At 37.6% G+C, this 19958-nt stretch overlaps 1 protein-coding gene across 3 annotated transcripts in view; it reads right to left on the bottom strand.

Moving 5' to 3' along the window:
- Positions 1–19958, bottom strand: part of prkd1 (protein kinase D1) — a 96236-nt gene that overhangs the window by 41967 nt on the left and 34311 nt on the right. For 2 of the 3 annotated variants that reach the window (XM_034239456.1, XM_034239458.1), the window contains 6 exons: positions 17245–17376; positions 15868–16040; positions 6985–7008; positions 6554–6764; positions 2345–2422; positions 974–1175 (listed from right to left, as the gene is read on the bottom strand). In XM_034239456.1, the coding sequence (XP_034095347.1) occupies positions 974–1175; positions 2345–2422; positions 6554–6764; positions 6985–7008; positions 15868–16040; positions 17245–17376 (820 nt within the window). The remainder of the gene's footprint in view (positions 1–973; positions 1176–2344; positions 2423–6553; positions 6765–6984; positions 7009–15867; positions 16041–17244; positions 17377–19958) is intronic. The other variant, XM_034239457.1, reaches the window with a different exon arrangement.

The following is a 19958-nucleotide window of genomic DNA, read 5'->3' as shown; positions in this document are numbered from 1 at the left end:
CCCAAATACCTGTACTTTCTACTTCTCTCATGTTGAACTCAAATACCTGTACTTTCTACTTCTTACATGTTGAACTCAAATACCTGTACTTTCTACTTCTTACATGTTGAACTCAAATACCTGTACTTTCTACTTCTTACATGTTGAACTCAAATACCTGTACTTTCTACTTCTTACATGTTGAACTCAAATACCTGTACTTTCTACTTCTTACATGTTGAACTCAAATACCTGTACTTTCTACTTCTTACATGTTGAACACAAATACCTGTACTTTCTACTTCTTACATGTTGAACACAAATACCTGTACTTTCTACTTCTTACATGTTGAACTCAAATACCTGTACTTTCTACTTCTTACATGTTGAACTCAAATACCTGTACTTTCTACTTCTTACATGTTGAACACAAATACCTGTACTTTCTACTTCTTACATGTTGAACTCAAATACCTGTACTTTCTACTTCTTACATGTTGAACTCAAATACCTGTACTTTCTACTTCTTACATGTTGAACTCAAATACCTGTACTTTCTACTTCTCTCATTTTCCAAACAGCTGGTTCTTTTAGTCTGAATGTGTGTTTGATGCGTGATCATTATTATTTAGAGTCATTGCGTGCCTATTGATTTGAACACGATCCGTGTATCCATCATTTCCTGGTCTTCTCTAAAGAAGAGGGACCAATGGAAACGTTGTCATGTTGCCGTTGTTCAGCATGGAAACATTCATTAGCTAACAATGACATTATTGTTCTATTAATATAAAGGGAGGTCAGGTACTCTTTAAAGCAGCTGCTAGCTATGGGTACTTTTTACTGAAGTACATTTCAAAGCCTCTTTACTTTCACTTGAGTAAAGAAGTTTAGTCAGTACTTCTACTTTCACCAGAGTATTTTTAAACACGAGTATCTGTACTTCTACTTGAGTAAAGGATGTGTGTACTTATACTTGAGTGAAGGATGTGTGTACCTGATGGCTCTGTTTGATTCGTCGAGGTCGGGGTCGTGGGGGTCACAGAGGTCGTTAGGCCCCGCCTCCAGAAGCCCCCCCCCCTCTGATGTCATTGCATCATCAATATCGTCCATCAAACCGCCTCCTCTTTCGTCATCGTGATCATCGAGGCCTCCCTCCACCATCACGATGTCTGACTCCGCCCCCGGGCTCAAGAGATCTACGAAACCAAAACACAGTGTTGGGAAAATACTGAATGTCCTCTTCCAACATGAGAGTCACATGATAACAAATATCCCAACTGCAGCTGTGAACATGACAGGATGTGTGATTACCTGGAAGAGCATCAGGACTGTTTGAGGCAGATGATAGCTATGTGATTAACATGATGATTCAGCCTCTATGGAGAGAGACATCAAGCATGCTCATTTCTGACGTGGAGCTAATCTGAAGTAAACATTGAATACTGCTTTCTATTCCTCCATCTTGTGACTGTGTAACTCCCTCTCTTGGATATCAGCATGTGAAGGACACTGTTCAGGAACTAGTTGTATGTAACTAGTTGTAACTAGTATGTAGTATATACTTCCAGATTTTGAGAAAAAGTCAGAATGTTGAGAAAAAGACGACATTTTGAGAAAAAGTCAGACTTTTGAGAGAAATCAGAATTTTGAGAGAAAGTCAGAATTTTTTAATTTTGAGAAAAAGTCGGAATTTTTGAAAAAGTCAGACTTTTGAGAAAAAGTCAAACTTTTGAGAGAAAGTCAGAATTTTGAGAGAAAGTCAGAATTTTGAGAAAAAGACGACATTTTGAGAAAAAGTCAGACTTTTGAGAGAAAGTCAGAATTTTGAGAAAAAGTCAGAATTTTTTGATTTTGAGAAAAAGTCAGAATTTGGAGAGAAAGTCAGAATTTTGAGAGAAAGTCAGAATTTGGAGAGAAAGTCAGAATTTTGAGAGAAAGTCAGAATTTTGAGATTTTGAGAAAAGTCAGGATTTTGAGAAAAAGTCGGAATTTTGAGAAAGTCAGACTTTTGAGAAAAAGTCAGAATTTTGAGAGAAAGTCAGAATTTTGAGATTTTGAGAAAGTCAGAATTTTGAGAAAAACTTTTTGATATACATGTATAAGCTGTATGCGATGACTACTTCCATTCTTGAGAGGATAATAAATACATGGATCCTGAGATCGAAGCTCAAGCTGGTGACCAGTGATATCATAATCATAACAGTATGATTGACTGAACTTCTTGCTAGAATAAAATACAACAAAGAAGAGCCAGTGAGCACATTAAGACTCGGTTTCAGTATCAAGGTTATAATTAGGTTTATGATCAAAGTTTGCAGTGTGTTTGTGAATGTAGCTTGGATAGGATCATAAATATGAAACTTGCCTTCATTTCTTGAAACCTCTCCCAGGCAGTTGTTCGGCACTTTTGGAGCACATCGCTTATGACAGTTGAATTTACAATCTATGGGAGAAACAAGCCATTAGATCAGAACAGGTTTAAAATCAAACACTTGACAAAATACAATGTTGAATTAAAAAGCTTTATCCTTTTAACTTCTAAAATGTTCTCCTGTAGAAACAGAGGAGCAGTCGCTGGCACAACTCTAACTACTTCCAAGGTTCATGAAGAAGGTAAAAGTGGCTTTTCTTTTGGTTCGGGTTTTCAATGACCCTCATGAAGACCACAAGCAGTTAACCTAACAATAATTGTTGTTATTTTACTCTTTAGTCATGGTGTTATGGTTTCAAATCCTACGCATTTTGCCTTTATTCACATAAATATAGCTTGGTTTGACATTGTTCCATTGAATCGACCGCTGTGCTTTACAAAATCAACAAACAGATGAATGCTTGCTGGGCTAAAAGGTTTAAGTACTACACTACATTATAACAGTTTTTCATGAACAGTCCTTTCTTTCATTTGTATTCTTTCTTTCCAGAAAAATAAAAACATACATACATAACAACACAGCCTGCTAAATGTATCACATATCAAGATATCAAAGTACCACGGCAAACACAGACAGGACAATAACTGACAAGACGGACAAAGGGAACATCACAGAGGTAGAGCATCATCCATGGCATACACGATATACATGATACGCGGTATGTAAACCATCCTGCACATACTACAATACAACACATTATATACATAAAATACATCACATTATAACTTTATTTTGGGTTTTCAATTATTTGAAAGGGTGGAGCTCTCCAGCACTTCAAGTCACCGCCACAAAAGGGCCCCATATTTCATGTAGATATCCATTCTATTTATCATCTTATAGCATAATCTTTCATAGGAGGAGATTTTGGCTATTTCGTCCATCCATTCCTTAAAGGATATATCCCCTCTAGTTTTCCAATGTCGCACCACTTTCCTACATCCAGTAATAAGTGCTATTCTGCACCATGAGATCTGATGGGCATTCAGACCACTTTCCTTTGGTACCTGTTAGTGTATTCTAGAACCCTGAAGGCAGGAGAGACTGAAAAGAGTCAAGGGAAGCTTATAAAAGTTAACAGCATTTAATTACACAAAAGATGCACAAAATGAAATGTGCGAGTGGCGGCTCTCCCCCCATGCGTCCGGTCAGTACAGGTCAGGGGGTGAAGAGATAAATGATTGGCCTGCTCTTCCTGTTGTCATCTGAGGTCTTCTCCTATTGGCCGGCGTCGTGGGGGGCGGGTCCAATGCAATTCCTGCCTTTTTCTGTTGCTAAATTACATCATTCTGGTGTCTGTGGTTATTTAAACATTCCCTAATAAACGTTATTCAGCGTCAATAAATGAGTGCTAATCCCAGTGTGCTCAGTGTACAACATCACATGTCATTTCACCTTCGATTCACGGTTTGAAAACGTAGCATTTCGCCACATGCTAATGCTAACCGGAAATGAAGACTATTCAGAATAAAAGTGTTAAGTTAATAGTGTGAACTTCCGGTTTTTTCAGAATAAAACTGATTTAAATTAAATAGTGTGTTTAATTCAAATTACGCCATACCAACATTGATTTTAATTTCTAACATACCATACCTAGCATTGGTCCCTGTGCCAGAGAGGAGGTCATTAATGGGGCGAAGCCTGCGAGCTAGTTCAGGCAGTCAACTCGAGCACTTATGCTGCATTCATACATAACGCCCCCTTGCTACTCTACAACCAACCAAACAGAGTCTCCTTAATATGCCGCTCTATTGAACCTGCCAGATCTCTCTCCATGCATTGCTTGCTGCTGCTATTGCTGCAGCTACCTCTACGTCGCTGCTGCTTGCCTGCCCCACCACCACCCCAGCTTCCACCCCAGCTTCCACCTGTAGGCTCGGGGGTTAGTTCTTTAATCATCACTCATCGTGCTATGTATATCTATGGAGTGATGATGCCCGAGCCTAGTCGCCAAACTCAACTATATGCTGCTTCTAATAAACATGTTAAAGGAACACGTGAGTTGTCTGACTGAACTGTATTAATGAAGGTACCAATCTTCGACCATAAGATATCTATCATGGGGCATGAATACAACATGTGCAGTAGAGTGCCACATGTATCACATCTCCAACACAAGTCAGAGCCTCTGAGTCCTAGCCTTGCCATTTTACTTGGAGTCCAATATGTTCTATTGATGACTTTATAATTAATCAGACGTGTCTGTATTTCCCTTGAAACTTGAAACCATGACCCAATAATGTCCCCCCATGTTTCACCAGTTATCTCTTCCCCTATGTCCTGCTCCCAGCATCTCTTAAGGCCTGCACATTTGGGTGGATGAGACTCCCTCATAAGGTTATAAAAGCATGACGTTTTCGTTTTTAAGTGCCAGTCTCTTTCTAGCCTGACCTGTATCTCTGTTTTTCTTTTATTCTTGACTACTTCCCGCATTGTTAGCAAATCTAGAGCGTCAGGATTGTCTCTAAAAACATATTTTCTAAGGGTTTTGGGCTTGAAAAACAACAAATTAAAAGTTGTTGTTGTCATTAAAGTAACTTGTTGAACACACCAAATTAAACATTCCTTTATATTTACATATCAGATGTCAATAAATTCCCTGATCCCATTGCTGGTCTCTAAAGCAGTGGTTCTCAAATGGGGGTACGCGGACCCCTAGGGGTACGTTGGAGTACTGCAGGGGGTACGTGAGATTTATTTTATGTTAATGAAAAAAAAAAACATAATTAATGCATTTAAACAAACTACTAATAGTAGATGAAAGACTTTATTCAAAGGTTTACAGAAACTCTGGATAATAACATGGGAACAATAAACGGGGTGCTCTCTTTTCCTCTCCCTCTCCTGACAGCCCGTCAGTCTCGTGCAGCTCGCTGAACCTGTAATGAGTGACCCGACAGTAAAGAATACATATATGTATAACTAGTTTAGCTAGTTCCAGAGTAGATGAACTAGCTAAGTGTGTTAGGTCTAACTCTTAGTGTATTTTGCTCAACGGTCCGTCACAGCGGCGGAGCTGTGATCATGCAGCCTCGTGTTCTCCGTCAGCAGCAGCTGATCGGATCTCTGACCTCTCTCTCTCGCGTCCGGTTAGACTTCACTCGCGTTTATGTCCAAATCTATCAGATCTAGCTAGTTCTAGTTAATGATATGACTGCCTGCTTAAACAATAAGCGTTGCTTGGCAACGGCGTGTGGCCGCAAAGTATATGCATATGTTTATATGAGGGGTCAAAATCCCATGCTCATAAAATGCTCATATCTTTTTTCTCTTCATTCCCCACGCCCCAAAATAAATAAATATACCAATTTTAGGAAAAGTAACGAAGTTTGAGCAGTGTGGGTTTGTGTAATAACTGCAGGTTGCCTCCCTGTCAGAATGACAAAGATCCTCAGTGAAGCTCAAGCCCATGTTTCACTACATTGTACAACTTATTAAAAAGATCAGTTCAAAGCAGCTAATGTCGTCTTAATGTTATTGCATGATGTTAAAATTGGTTTGCCATGAATTTAGTGATGGATTGTAAACATTTGAAATGTAGCATTTAAGTGTTTCTCAGTTGTTGTTTTAATAACTCAGACACTGATGGTGCAGCGCTGTGCTGTACCTCTTTATAGGCATTCTGTCCCTGACAAATGGTTTCTGCGCTGATCAGCGGGTACGTGGCTGAATATTCTTTTCAAAGGGGGAACATTATTGACAAAAGTTTGAGAACCACTGCTCTAAAGGATGAAACCTTAAAGGTCCCCTATGATCAGGGGTGCACATAACTCGTACGCGGCAACAATCTGAAATGCGTACCGTCACTTGTGTCACAAAGCACATTTGCGTACTGACGTACTTGTGAAGCTTTTCCAGAAGGCGGTTAGATCACCGGACGACAGAGTCGGTCTCCGTGTGCACAGACAGGCTGCAGTTAACGTCGGTCTGTACAACGGAATTGTGCCAAAACTACGCCAACCGGCTGCGGAGGGAGACTCCCCCCCTTCACTGGAGCACTGCGCTAAAACAGCTGATCACAACGTTCACACTCTGTGGTCACAAAGTACCTTTGATAATCTGACTGTTTAGGGACATTGTACTTGACAAAAGATGCGTAATGGTTGTGTTATATTTTACAGAAGGGATGAAAACAGGACGTTTACCTTTACACTGCAGGCCTTGTCTGAAGAGTCCTTTCAGCAGCTTCTTGCAGTGCTGGCAGATCGTGGGTCGGGTGTACGAGTGGATCAGGAAAGTGTGAGGAACTTTAACTTTGGACAGTAAGATCTTGTCTAGTTCGATGGGACGTCCGACGTACGACTGAGAGCTGGCACGACGCTCTCTCCCTGGGAAGTAATCTAACTGGGCTTTCTGCTGCAAAGAGACACATAAAAGCATTATTGGAATATACAATTAAAGTAGTAAAATAACTTAAAGTAACTTTTGCCAATCTTTAAATCAACAATTTTACTTGACCTAAAATCCCATGTTGTTATGCTAAACAATCTCAAAGAGATTATTAGTGAGTTTGGATAACAGTGAACAAAAAACTAAAAAAAGTGTCACAATAGATCAATATATCTCTTATATTTACCTCCATGCTGGGACTGACTGGAGACTGCAGCACAGCGAAAGACAACAAAAGAAAGAACAACAGTTAGAGCGTGATTGTTGTGAACAGAGGTGGGAAGTAGTGGAGTACAAATACTTTGTTACTGTACTTAAGTACATGTTCTGGTATCAGTACTTTACTCCAATACCTGTACTTTCTACTTCTTACATTTTGAACACAAATACCTGTACTTTCTACTTCTCACATGTTGAACACAAATACCTGTACTTTCTACTTCTTACATGTTGAACTCAAATACCTGTACTTTCTACTTCTTACATGTTGAACTCAAATACCTGTACTTTCTACTTCTTACATGTTGAACTCAAATACCTGTACTTTCTACTTCTCACATGTTGAACACAAATACCTGTACTTTCTACTTCTCACATGTTGAACTCAAATACCTGTACTTTCTACTTCTTACATGTTGAACTCAAATACCTGTACTTTCTACTTCTTACATGTTGAACTCAAATACCTGTACTTTCTACTTCTCACATGTTGAACTCAAATACCTGTACTTTCTACTTCTTACATGTTGAACTCAAATACCTGTACTTTCTACTTCTTACATGTTGAACTCAAATACCTGTACTTTCTACTTCTTACATGTTGAACTCAAATACCTGTACTTTCTACTGCTTACATGTTGAACCCAAATACCTGTACTTTCTACTTCTCACATGTTGAACTCAAATACCTGTACTTTCTACTTCTTTCATGTTGAACACAAATACCTGTACTTTCTACTTCTTACATGTTGAACTCAAATACCTGTACTTTCTACTTCTTACATGTTGAACTCAAATACATGTACTTTCTACTTCTTACATGTTGAACTCAAATACCTGAACTTTCTACTTCTTACATGTTGAACTCAAATACCTGTACTTTCTACTTCTTACATGTTGAACTCAAATACCTGTACTTTCTACTTCTTACATGTTGAACTCAAATACCTGTACTTTCTACTTCTTACATGTTGAACTCAAATACCTGTACTTTCTACTTCTTACATGTTGAACACAAATACCTGTACTTTCTACTTCTTATGTTGAACACAAATACCTGTACTTTCTACTTCTTACATGTTGAACTCAAATACCTGTACTTTCTACTTCTTATATGTTGAACACAAATACCTGTACTTTCTACTTCTCACATGTTGAACACAAATACCTGTACTTTCTACTTCTTACATGTTGAAACCAAATACCTGTACTTTCTACTTCTCACATGTTGAACTCAAATACCTGTACTTTCTACTTCTTACATGTTGAACTCAAATACCTGTACTTTCTACTTCTTACATGTTGAACCCAAATACCTGTACTTTCTACTTCTTACATGTTGAACTCAAAATACCTGTACTTTCTACTTCTTACATGTTGAACTCAAATACCTGTACTTTCTACTTCTTACATGTTGAACCCAAATACCTGTACTTTCTACTTCTTACATGTTGAACTCAAATACCTGAACTTTCTACTTCTTACATGTTGAACCCAAATACCTGTACTTTCTACTTCTTACATGTTGAACTCAAATACCTGTACTTTCTACTTCTTACATGTTGAACTCAAATACCTGTACTTTCTACTTCTTACATGTTGAACTCAAATACCTGTACTTTCTACTTCTTACATGTTGAACTCAAATACCTGTACTTTCTACTTCTTACATGTTGAACTCAAATACCTGTACTTTCTACTTCTTACATGTTGAACTCAAACACCTGTACTTTCTACTTCTTACATGTTGAACTCAAATACCTGTACTTTCTACTTCTTACATGTTGAACTCAAATACCTGTACTTTCTACTTCTCACATGTTGAACTCAAATACCTGTACTTTCTACTTCTTACATGTTGAACTCAAATACCTGTACTTTCTACTTCTTACATGTTGAACTCAAATACCTGTACTTTCTACTTCTTACATGTTGAACTCAAATACCTGTACTTTCTACTTCTTACATGTTGAACTCAAATACCTGTACTTTCTACTGCTTACATGTTGAAACCCAAATACCTGTACTTTCTACTTCTTTCATGTTGAACTCAAATACCTGTACTTTCTACTTCTTACATGTTGAACTCAAATACCTGTACTTTCTACTGCTTACATGTTGAACCCAATACCTGTACTTTCTACTTCTCACATGTTGAACTCAAATACCTGTACTTTCTACTTCTTACATGTTGAACCCAAATACCTGTACTTTCTACTTCTTACATGTTGAACTCAAATACCTGTACTTTCTACTTCTTACATGTTGAACCCAAATACCTGTACTTTCTACTTCTTACATGTTGAACTCAAATACCTGTACTTTCTACTTCTTACATGTTGAACTCAAATACCTGTACTTTCTACTTCTTACATGTTGAACCCAAATACCTGTACTTTCTACTTCTTACATGTTGAACTCAAATACCTGAACTTTCTACTTCTTACATGTTGAAACCCAAATACCTGTACTTTCTACTTCTTACATGTTGAACTCAAATACCTGTACTTTCTACTTCTTACATGTTGAACTCAAATACCTGTACTTTCTACTTCTTACATGTTGAACTCAAATACCTGTACTTTCTACTTCTTACATGTTGAACTCAAATACCTGTACTTTCTACTTCTTACATGTTGAACTCAAATACCTGTACTTTCTACTTCTTACATGTTGAACTCAAATACCTGTACTTTCTACTTCTTACATGTTGAACTCAAATACCTGTACTTTCTACTTCTCACATGTTGAACTCAAATACCTGTACTTTCTACTTCTTACATGTTGAACTCAAATACCTGTACTTTCTACTTCTTACATGTTGAACTCAAATACCTGTACTTTCTACTTCTTACATGTTGAACCCAAATACCTGTACTTTCTACTTCTCACATGTTGAACACAAATACCTATACTTTCTACTTCTTACATGTTGAACACAAATACCTGTACTTTCTACTTCTCACATGTTGAACACAAATACCTGTACTTTCTACTTCTTACATGTTGAACTCAAATACCTGTACTTTCTACTTCTTACATGTTGAACTCAAATACCTGTACTTTATACTTCTTACTTGTTGAACTCAAATACCTGTACTTTCTACTTCCTACATGTTGAACTCAAATACCTGTACTTTATACTTCTTACATGTTGAACTCAAATACCTGTACTTTCTACTTCCTACATGTTGAACTCAAATACCTGTACTTTCTACTTCCTACATGTTGAACTCAAATACCTGTACTTTCTACTTCTCACATGTTGAACACAAATACCTGTACTTTCTACTTCTTACATGTTGAACTCAAATACCTGTACTTTCTACTTCCTACATGTTGAACTCAAATACCTGTACTTTCTACTTCCTACATGTTGAACTCAAATACCTGTACTTTCTACTTCTCACATGTTGAACTCAAATACTTGTACTTTCTACTTCTCTCATTTTCCAAACAGCTGGTTCCTTTAGTCTGAATGTGTGTTTGATGCGTGATCATTATTCTTTAGAGTCATTGCGTGCCTATTGATTTGAACACGATCCGTGTATCCATCATTTCCTGGTCTTCTCTAAAGAAGAGGGACCAATGGAAACGTTGTCATGTTGCCGTTGTTCAGCATGGAAACATTCATTAGCTAACAATGACATTATTGTTCTATTAATATAAAGGGAGGTCAGGTACTCTTTAAAGCAGCTGCTAGTTATGGGTACTTTTTACTGAAGTACACTTCAAAGCCTCTTTACTTTGACTTGAGTAAAGAAGTTTAGTCAGTACTTCTACTTTCACAATTTTTAAACACGAGTATCTGTACTTCTACTTGAGGAAAGGATGTGTGTACTTTTGCCATCTCTAGTTGTGATTAAAGAACACTTCACTGATACGCCAGTTGAATTGAATCAACTAGGTGGTTTAAGACAACAGTCATAACTCATCAGTTAGTGATATGAGCATTTTCTATTGTCTTATCTTTTGCTGTTTCCTGAACATATGTTTCTTTTGCATCATCAAGTGTGGATCTGTGTGTTTCAGTCATCTTGTAGCATTAATCATCACCACCAACAAAAGCACTTTCACACGAATAATTAGGAGCCTTTTTGCAGGGATCTGTTCCTCTCAGCTGTCATGGTAATTGGTAGCACGATTAAAACCTGCTGTCCACAGATGGCAAAATCGCAATAGCAAGCTAAAAAACCAGACGCTGCTTTTGTCTCGGACTGAATGATGTCAAGAAGCATTGTTAAAAATAATCACGGTGCATTTTGATGATATAACACACAGATTGTTAATACAAATGTTTTGCTGTCCAGATCTTCATTCGATTATTTAAACGTTTAAATCATAATTTAAAGATCGAATGAACGTCTGTGTATTGAAAAAAGGGTTTGTGCTGCATTGTTAACCAGGCAGAGATGGCAAAGTACTCACATCCTTTCCTCAAGTAGAAGTACAGATACTCGTGTTTAAAAATGGTGAAAGTAGAAGTACTGACTAAACTTCTTTCCTCAAGTAAAACTAAAGAACTTTGAAATGTACTTCAGTAAAAAGTACCCATAACTAGCAGCTGTTTTAAAGAGTACCTGACCTCCCTTTATATTAATAGAACAATAATGTCATTGTTAGCTAATGAATGTTTCCATGCTGAACAACGGCAACATGACAACGTTTCCATTGGTCCCTCTTCTTTAGAGAAGACCAGGAAATGATGGATACACGGATCGTGTTCAAATCAATAGGCACGCAATGACTCTAAAGAATAATGATCACGCATCAAACACACATTCAGACTAAAGGAACCAGCTGTTTGGGAAATGAGAGAAGTAGAAAGTACAAGTATTTGAGTTCAACATGTAAGAAGTAGAAAGTACAGGTATTTGAGTTCAACATGTAAGAAGTAGAAAGTACAGGTATTTGAGTTCAACATGTAAGAAGTAGAAAGTACAGGTATTTGTGTTCAACATGTAAGAAGTAGAAAGTTCAGGTTATTTGAGTTCAACATGTAAGAAGTAGAAGTACAGGTATTTGAGTTCAACATGTAAGAAGTAGAAAGTACAGGTATTTGAGTTCAACATGTAAGAAGTAGAAAGTACAGGTATTTGAGTTCAACATGTAAGAAGTAGAAAGTACAGGTATTTGGGTTCAACATGTAAGAAGTAGAAAGTACAGGTATTTGGGTTCAACATGTAAGAAGTAGAAAGTACAGGTATTTGAGTTCAACATGTAAGAAGTAGAAAGTACAGGTATTTGAGTTCAACATGTAAGAAGTAGAAAGTACAGGTATTTGGGTTCAACATGTAAGAAGTAGAAAGTTCAGGTATTTGAGTTCAACATGTAAGAAGTAGAAAGTACAGGTATTTGAGTTCAACATGTGAGAAGTAGAAAGTACAGGTATTTGTGTTCAACATGTAAGAAGTAGAAAGTACAGGTATTTGAGTTCAACATGTAAGAAGTCGAAAGTACAGGTATTTGAGTTCAACATGTGAGAAGTAGAAAGTACAGGTATTTGAGTTCAACATGTAAGAAGTCGAAAGTACAGGTATTTGTGTTCAACATGTAAGAAGTAGAAAGTACAGGTATTTGAGTTCAACATGTAAGAAGTAGAAAGTACAGGTATTTGAGTTCAACATGTAAGAAGTAGAAAGTACAGGTATTTGAGTTCAACATGTAAGAAGTAGAAAGTACAGGTATTTGAGTTCAACATGTAAGAAGTAGAAAGTACAGGTATTTGAGTTCAACATGTAAGAAGTAGAAAGTACAGGTATTTGAGTTCAACATGTAAGAAGTAGAAAGTACAGGTATTTGAGTTCAACATGTAAGAAGTAGAAAGTACAGGTATTTGAGTTTCAACATGTAAGAAGTAGAAAGTACAGGTATTTGAGTTCAACATGTAAGAAGTAGAAAGTACAGGTATTTGAGTTCAACATGAAAGAAGTAGAAAGTACAGGTATTTGGGTTCAACATGTAAGCAGTAGAAAGTACAGGTATTTGAGTTCAACATGTAAGAAGTAGAAAGTACAGGTATTTGTGTTCAACATGTAAGAAGTAGAAAGTACAGGTATTTGAGTTCAACATGTAAGAAGTAGAAAGTACAGGTATTTGAGTTCAACATGTGAGAAGTAGAAAGTACAGGTATTTGTGTTCAACATGTGAGAAGTAGAAAGTACAGGTATTTGAGTTCAACATGTAAGAAGTAGAAAGTACAGATATTTGTGTTCAACATGTAAGAAGTAGAAAGTACAGGTATTTGAGTTCAACATGTAAGAAGTAGAAAGTACAGGTATTTGAGTTCAACATGTAAGAAGTAGAAAGTACAGGTATTTGAGTTCAACATGAAAGAAGTAGAAAGTACAGGTATTTGGGTTCAACATGTAAGCAGTAGAAAGTACAGGTATTTGAGTTCAACATGTAAGAAGTAGAAAGTACAGGTATTTGAGTTCAACATGTAAGAAGTAGAAAGTACAGGTATTTGAGTTCAACATGTAAGAAGTAGAAAGTACAGGTATTTGAGTTCAACATGTAAGAAGTAGAAAGTACAGGTATTTGGGTTCAAAGTGTAAGAAGTAGAAAGTACAGGTATTTGAGTTCAAAGTGTAAGAAGTAGAAAGTACAGGTATTTGAGTTCAACATGTAAGAAGTAGAAAGTACAGGTATTTGGGTTCAAAGTGTAAGAAGTAGAAAGTACAGGTATTTGAGTTCAAAGTGTAAGAAGTAGAAAGTACAGGTATTTGAGTTCAACATGTGAGAAGTAGAAAGTACAGGTATTTGAGTTCAACATGTAAGAAGTAGAAAGTACAGGTATTTGAGTTCAACATATAAGAAGTAGAAAGTACAGGTATTTGGGTTCAACATGTGAGAAGTAGAAAGTAAAGGTATTTGAGTTCAACATGTGAGAAGTAGAAAGTACAGGTATTTGAGTTCAACATGTAAGAAGTAGAAAGTACAGGTATTTGAGTTCAACATATAAGAAGTAGAAAGTACAGGTATTTGAGTTCAACATGTAAGAAGTAGAAAGTACAGGTATTTGTGTTCAACATGTGAGAAGTAGAAAGTACAGGTATTTGAGTTCAACATGTGAGAAGTAGAAAGTACAGGTATTTGAGTTCAACATGTAAGAAGTAGAAAGTACAGGTATTTGTGTTCAACATGTGAGAAGTAGAAAGTACAGGTATTTGTGTTCAACATGTGAGAAGTAGAAAGTACAGGTATTTGAGTTCAACATGTAAGAAGTAGAAAGTACAGGTATTTGTGTTCAACATGTAAGAAGTAGAAAGTACAGGTATTTGAGTTCAACATGTGAGAAGTAGAAAGTACAGGTATTTGAGTTCAACATGTAAGAAGTAGAAAGTACAGGTATTTGAGTTCAACATGTGAGAAGTAGAAAGTACAGGTATTTGAGTTCAACATGTAAGAAGTAGAAAGTACAGGTATTTGAGTTCAACATGTGAGAAGTAGAAAGTTCAGGTATTTGAGTTCAACATGTAAGAAGTAGAAAGTACAGGTATTTGTGTTCAACATGTGAGAAGTAGAAAGTTCAGGTATTTGAGTTCAACATGTAAGAAGTAGAAAGTACAGGTATTTGTGTTCAACATGTGAGAAGTAGAAAGTACAGGTATTTGAGTTCAACATGTGAGAAGTAGAAAGTACAGGTATTTGAGTTCAACATGTGAGAAGTAGAAAGTACAGGTATTTGTGTTCAACATGTAAGAAGTAGAAAGTACAGGTATTTGTGTTCAACATGTGAGAAGGTAGAAAGTACAGGTATTGAGTTCAACATGTGAGAAGTAGAAAGTACAGGTATTTGTGTTCAACATGTGAGAAGTAGAAAGTACAGGTATTTGAGTCAACATGTGAGAAGTAGAAAGTACAGGTATTTGAGTTCAACATGTAAGAATTAGAAAGTACAGGTATTTGAGTTCAACATGTAAGAAGTAGAAAGTACAGGTATTTGAGTTCAACATGTAAGAAGTAGAAAGTACAGGTATTTGTGTTCAACATGTAAGAAGTAGAAAGTACAGGGTATTTGAGTTCAACATGTAAGAAGTAGAAAGTACAGGTATTTGAGTTCAACATGTGAGAAGTAGAGAAAGGTATTTGTGTTTCACTGTACGAGTAGTAGTTGAGTTCAACATGTAAGAAGTAGAAAGTACAGGTATTTGAGTTCAACATGTAAGAAGTAGAAAGTACAGGTATTTGATGTTCAACATGTAAGAAGTAGAAAGTACAGGTATTTGAGTCAACATGTAAAGAAGTAGAAAGTACGGTATGTGAAGTTTCACATGTAAGAAGTAGCAAGTAGCAGGTATTGAGTTCAACATGTAAGAAGTAGAAAGTACAGTATTGTGTTCAAACATGTAGAAGTAGAAAGTACAGGTCATTTGGAGTTCAACATGTGAGAAGTAGAAAAGTACATGGTATTTGAGTTCACATGTAAGAAAGCTAGAAAGTACAGGTATTTGAGTTCAACATGTAAGAAGTAGAAAGTACAGGTATTTGAGTTCAACATGTAAGAAGTAGAAAGTACAGGTATTTGTGTTCAACATGTAAGAAGTAGAAAGTACAGGTATTTGAGTTCAACATGTAAGAAGTAGAAAGTACAGGTATTTGAGTTCAACATGTGAGAAGTAGAAAGTACAGGTATTTGTGTTCAACATGTAAGAAGTCAAAGTAAAAAGTGGTCAGAAAAATAAGTATTGGAGTAAAGTGCTGATACCAGAAACATGTACTTAAGTACAGTAACAAAGTATTTGTACTCCACTACTCTGTAACTAGGTGTGCACCAACAAAACATTTCAAGTCCTCCAGAAATCCCCAGATAGACATGTTTAAGATGAACTCTATATTATCCACTGACCAGTAACGCCTCATCGGTGTAATGGGGGGGTGAGGGCTCGGCAGAAAGGTGGCGTCCGAGGTTTATAAGCCCTCCTGTCAGGGAAACATTGGAGGAGCGACGCCTCCTCCTCACTCCACTGCAGTTATTTGGGATTTTAAAGGCACAACGCTTGTGATAGTTCAGTCCGCAGCCTGGACAGAAAGAAAGACAACAACACTGGAAACAATGCTGCTCCAAAAACAAGTTAAAGGTCCCCTATCATACTGTTTTTCATCAATACATCACAGGTCTCAGATATATACAGAGCCTGTCTCTGATTGGCTGAAACACCAAACAGATCATTGCAGCAACAGATCATTGCAGCATTACCCATAATCCCCTCTGTTTCAGCCCTGTGCTGATTCTCTGTCTGTTACTTTAGATGAAAATAAGGAGCCCCTCCCCACGCCCCTCTGAGAGACATTTGGTTACAAAGAACTCAATGGTGCTCTAGGAGGAGATTCAGGTGATAAGGGGGGGGGGGGGGTTACCGTGGTTGGTGATTGGCTAATGGTTACACAAGACAAAACATCGTTATGACATCATCAAGTCGCCAAAATCTGATCAGCTCATTTTCAGACAGGTTTTTATAGAAATGGATCAAAAAGAGAGAGAATCTTTGTTCCTGAAACTTTCAGAGTCTCTTTCCACAGAGGGGACACATGTTGATGTAGAAGAGACATGAAGAAGAGGGGACACATGTTGATGAAGAAGAGACATGAAGAAGAGGGGACACATTTTGATGTAGAAGAGACATGAAGAAGAGGGGACACATGTTGATGTAGAAGAGACATGAAGAAGAGGGGACACATGTTGATGTAGAAGAGACATGAAGAAGAGGGGACACATGTTGATGTAGAAGAGACATGGAGAAGAGGGGACACATGTTGATGTAGAAGAGACATGAAGAAGAGGGGACACATGTTGATGAAGAAGAGACATGAAGAAGAGGGGACACATTTTGATGTAGAAGAGACATGAAGAAGAGGGGACACATGTTGATGTAGAAGAGACATGAAGAAGAGGGGACACATGTTGATGTAGAAGAGACATGAAGAAGAGGGGACACATGTTGATGTAGAAGAGACATGAAGAAGAGGGGACACATGTTGATGTAGAAGAGACATGAAGAAGAGGGGACACATGTTGATGTAGAAGAGACATGAGGAAGAGAGGACACATGTTGATGAAGAAGAGACATGAGGAAGTGTATTTTGCACAATAGGTGACCTTTAAACCGATGCAATCCACTCCCATAAACACAATGCTCAATCTAAGAAGGATACACATTTAAAAGTCAATAAAACTAACTATTATGCACTAATATAATAAGTAATATTGTCAGTAGAGGTGTACCTTCACACTTGAGTCCCTGTCGGACGAGTCCCCACAGCATCTCTCCACAGTGATCACAGAAGGTTGGAGCTCGGTACGAGTGAACGAACAGGCAGTGAGGACGGATCTGGAAGTCCTCCACCGTGGCTGAAGCTGAAGGAAACAAAAGATGTGTCAAATACCTTGAAAAACCGTGTTGTCAACCGTTTGGAGACGCTTCATTCCACATTTTCCAGAATGTTTTAAATCGGGCACAGAGTCGAACAGCTGCTGCATCAACTGGGCTGGTGGCCATAATATCCAAAACATCCTCCAGCTGTTTTCACAAAAACTCAGTTGGGCACTCTTGGCAGAATCAAGAACTCCCGCAGACAAACCCGGAACAGAAGTGTGTGAAACCCAAAAGTAAAGCCAGATATATCAGTTATACTAATCTAAAAGTCTTAAAGTTTGATTCACAAACTGCCTACAAAGTCAAACGATGATGTATAGAAAACGAACCTCATTAAAACGGATGAAAGTTGAGTCACATGAGGGTTTTAATGAGAAACCATCTGGTTCAAAGTAAGAAGATTAAATGAGCTGCGCAAAAATATACGGATCAATCATTTTCTGATTCGTGAGCATCTGTTTTTCTCAGAGTACAGTGTCAACAACAACAGCTGGCAACCATTATAATAATAACAACATTTTATTTGTTCTGTGGTGTTTTCTCAATGAAAATGAAGACTGTCGGTCTAAGTCATAATCGTCATATTTTCTCAGATAACAAACAAAATAGTTGATTCCTAACTTCGATAAATGTTATTCGTAAAAGACGATTTTTCTACATTTTAGAGAAGTCAAAATTCCCAAATGTTGAATGTTTTTCGATGGCCCTACAGGTGTTTTCACTTATTGTGCCTGATTAGACCTCTTCTCAGTGTGTGTGTGTGTGTGTGTGTGTGGTCTAGCATTACTATACTTGTGGGGACCTAAATATGTTTACATAGTCACGTGTGGGGACTCGCCTCCCTTATGGGGACAAATTGGAGGTCCCCATGAGGGGAGTCATTAATTTTAGGGTGAAGACTTGGTTAGGGTAAGGTTAAGGGTTAGGATTAGGCATGTGTTGGTTATGGTTAAGGTTAGGATAAGTCTCCAGGAAATGCATGTAAGTCAATGTAATGTCCCCTGAAGTGATGTATACATGGTACGTGTGTGTGTGTGTGTGTGTGTGTGTGTGTGTGTGTGTGTGTGTGTGTGTGACGCTTCATTAGCATTTCACACTCTGTTAGATTTCTTGCACCTGTTAGGGCAGACACTCTTTTCACCTTTTCGTTTCTTACGAGTAGTTTGCAGGCTTTTCAGGATCCATCCTCCCAACATGACACCTGTGTGGAGGTGCAGGGCAACTTCGACTAATAAAGGAACTATCTATAAAACCTCAAACCTTTCTTTCAGTACGAAAATGTTGAAAGAATATAGATAACGAACGAACATCACCAGAGTTCCCGTAACGAGCCAGAGATGGCGGGAGAAAAGGGGAGGGCGATAAACAGCTCAACGGAGACAAAGAGTAATGAACGGGTTGTTAGCGGGTATTTTGTAAATGTTTTGGAGGCCTGAGAGGCTCTTATCTCGCGCAGATGGACCAAGTGTTCTCCGGTTGGCCAGCAGCCTTGGCAAAGAAACGACGGGTAGTTTGGGATATAATTTTTCCCCCTCCTCTATGTCTCTCTCTGCATGCATTCCTGAAAACTCTCTTCAATGTTTCCTTCCACACACACACACATGCACACAGTCGAGGTCCTCCAGCAGAATGCGACTCTGATTAGACATTCTGCCGCAGGAAATTACCTCCATTTATTCAAATTATTGTTTATGCCTTTTGTTTGGAGGGCCAACATACGTTTGGAAGTCTGAACAAGCTGCTCCCAAACTGTTATTATATGCTTCAGAAAATGACTGTGTGTGTGTGTGTGTGTGTGTGTGTGTGTGTGTGTGTGTGTGTGTGTGTGTGTGTGTGTGTGTGTGTGTGTGTGTGTGTGTGTGTGTGTGTGTGTGTGAGGGTTTCCTAGGTAGTCCTTGTGTAAATATAAAAGCCTGTGTTTATGTGTGCTGAGATTAAATGTGCGCTCGCTGCTGGCTTGTTAACCAACAGCCAGAAAACAAACAGTGCGGGTGGAGGAACTGAAAACCTCAGCGTGTGGTGGAGTGATTATAATATTGTGTTTGACTTGCTTACCTCAACAATCAATATGCACAACAATGACTCTAAATAATAATGATCACGCCACCAAACGCAGATTAAAACTAAAGTGTTTTGCAAATGTAAGAAGTAGAAAGTACAGTAAGAAGTAGAAAGTACAGTAAGAAGTAGAAAGTACAGTAAGAAGTAGAAAGTACAGGTATTTGAGTTCAACATGTGAGAAGTAGAAAGTTCAGGTATTTGAGTTCAACATGTAAGAAGTAGAAAGTACAGTAAGAAGTAGAAAGTACAGTAAGAAGTAGAAAGTACAGTAAGAAGTAGAAAGTACAGGTATTTGAGTTCAACATGTGAGAAGTAGAAAGTACAGGTATTTGAGTTCAACATGTAAGAAGTAGAAAGTACAGGTATTTGAGTTCAACATGTAAGAAGTAGAAAGTGCAGGTATTTGAGTTCAACATGTAAGAAGTAGAAAGTTCAGGTATTTGTGTTCAACATGTAAGAAGTAGAAAGTACAGGTATTTGAGTTCAACATGTAAGAAGTAGA

The sequence above is a fragment of the Gymnodraco acuticeps genome, unplaced genomic scaffold, assembly GCF_902827175.1.
Source record: "Gymnodraco acuticeps unplaced genomic scaffold, fGymAcu1.1, whole genome shotgun sequence".
NCBI classification, from domain to species: Eukaryota; Metazoa; Chordata; class Actinopteri; order Perciformes; family Bathydraconidae; genus Gymnodraco; species Gymnodraco acuticeps.
Note: the sequence above shows the minus strand (reverse complement) of the source record. Positions and strands in the feature narration are given on the sequence as shown.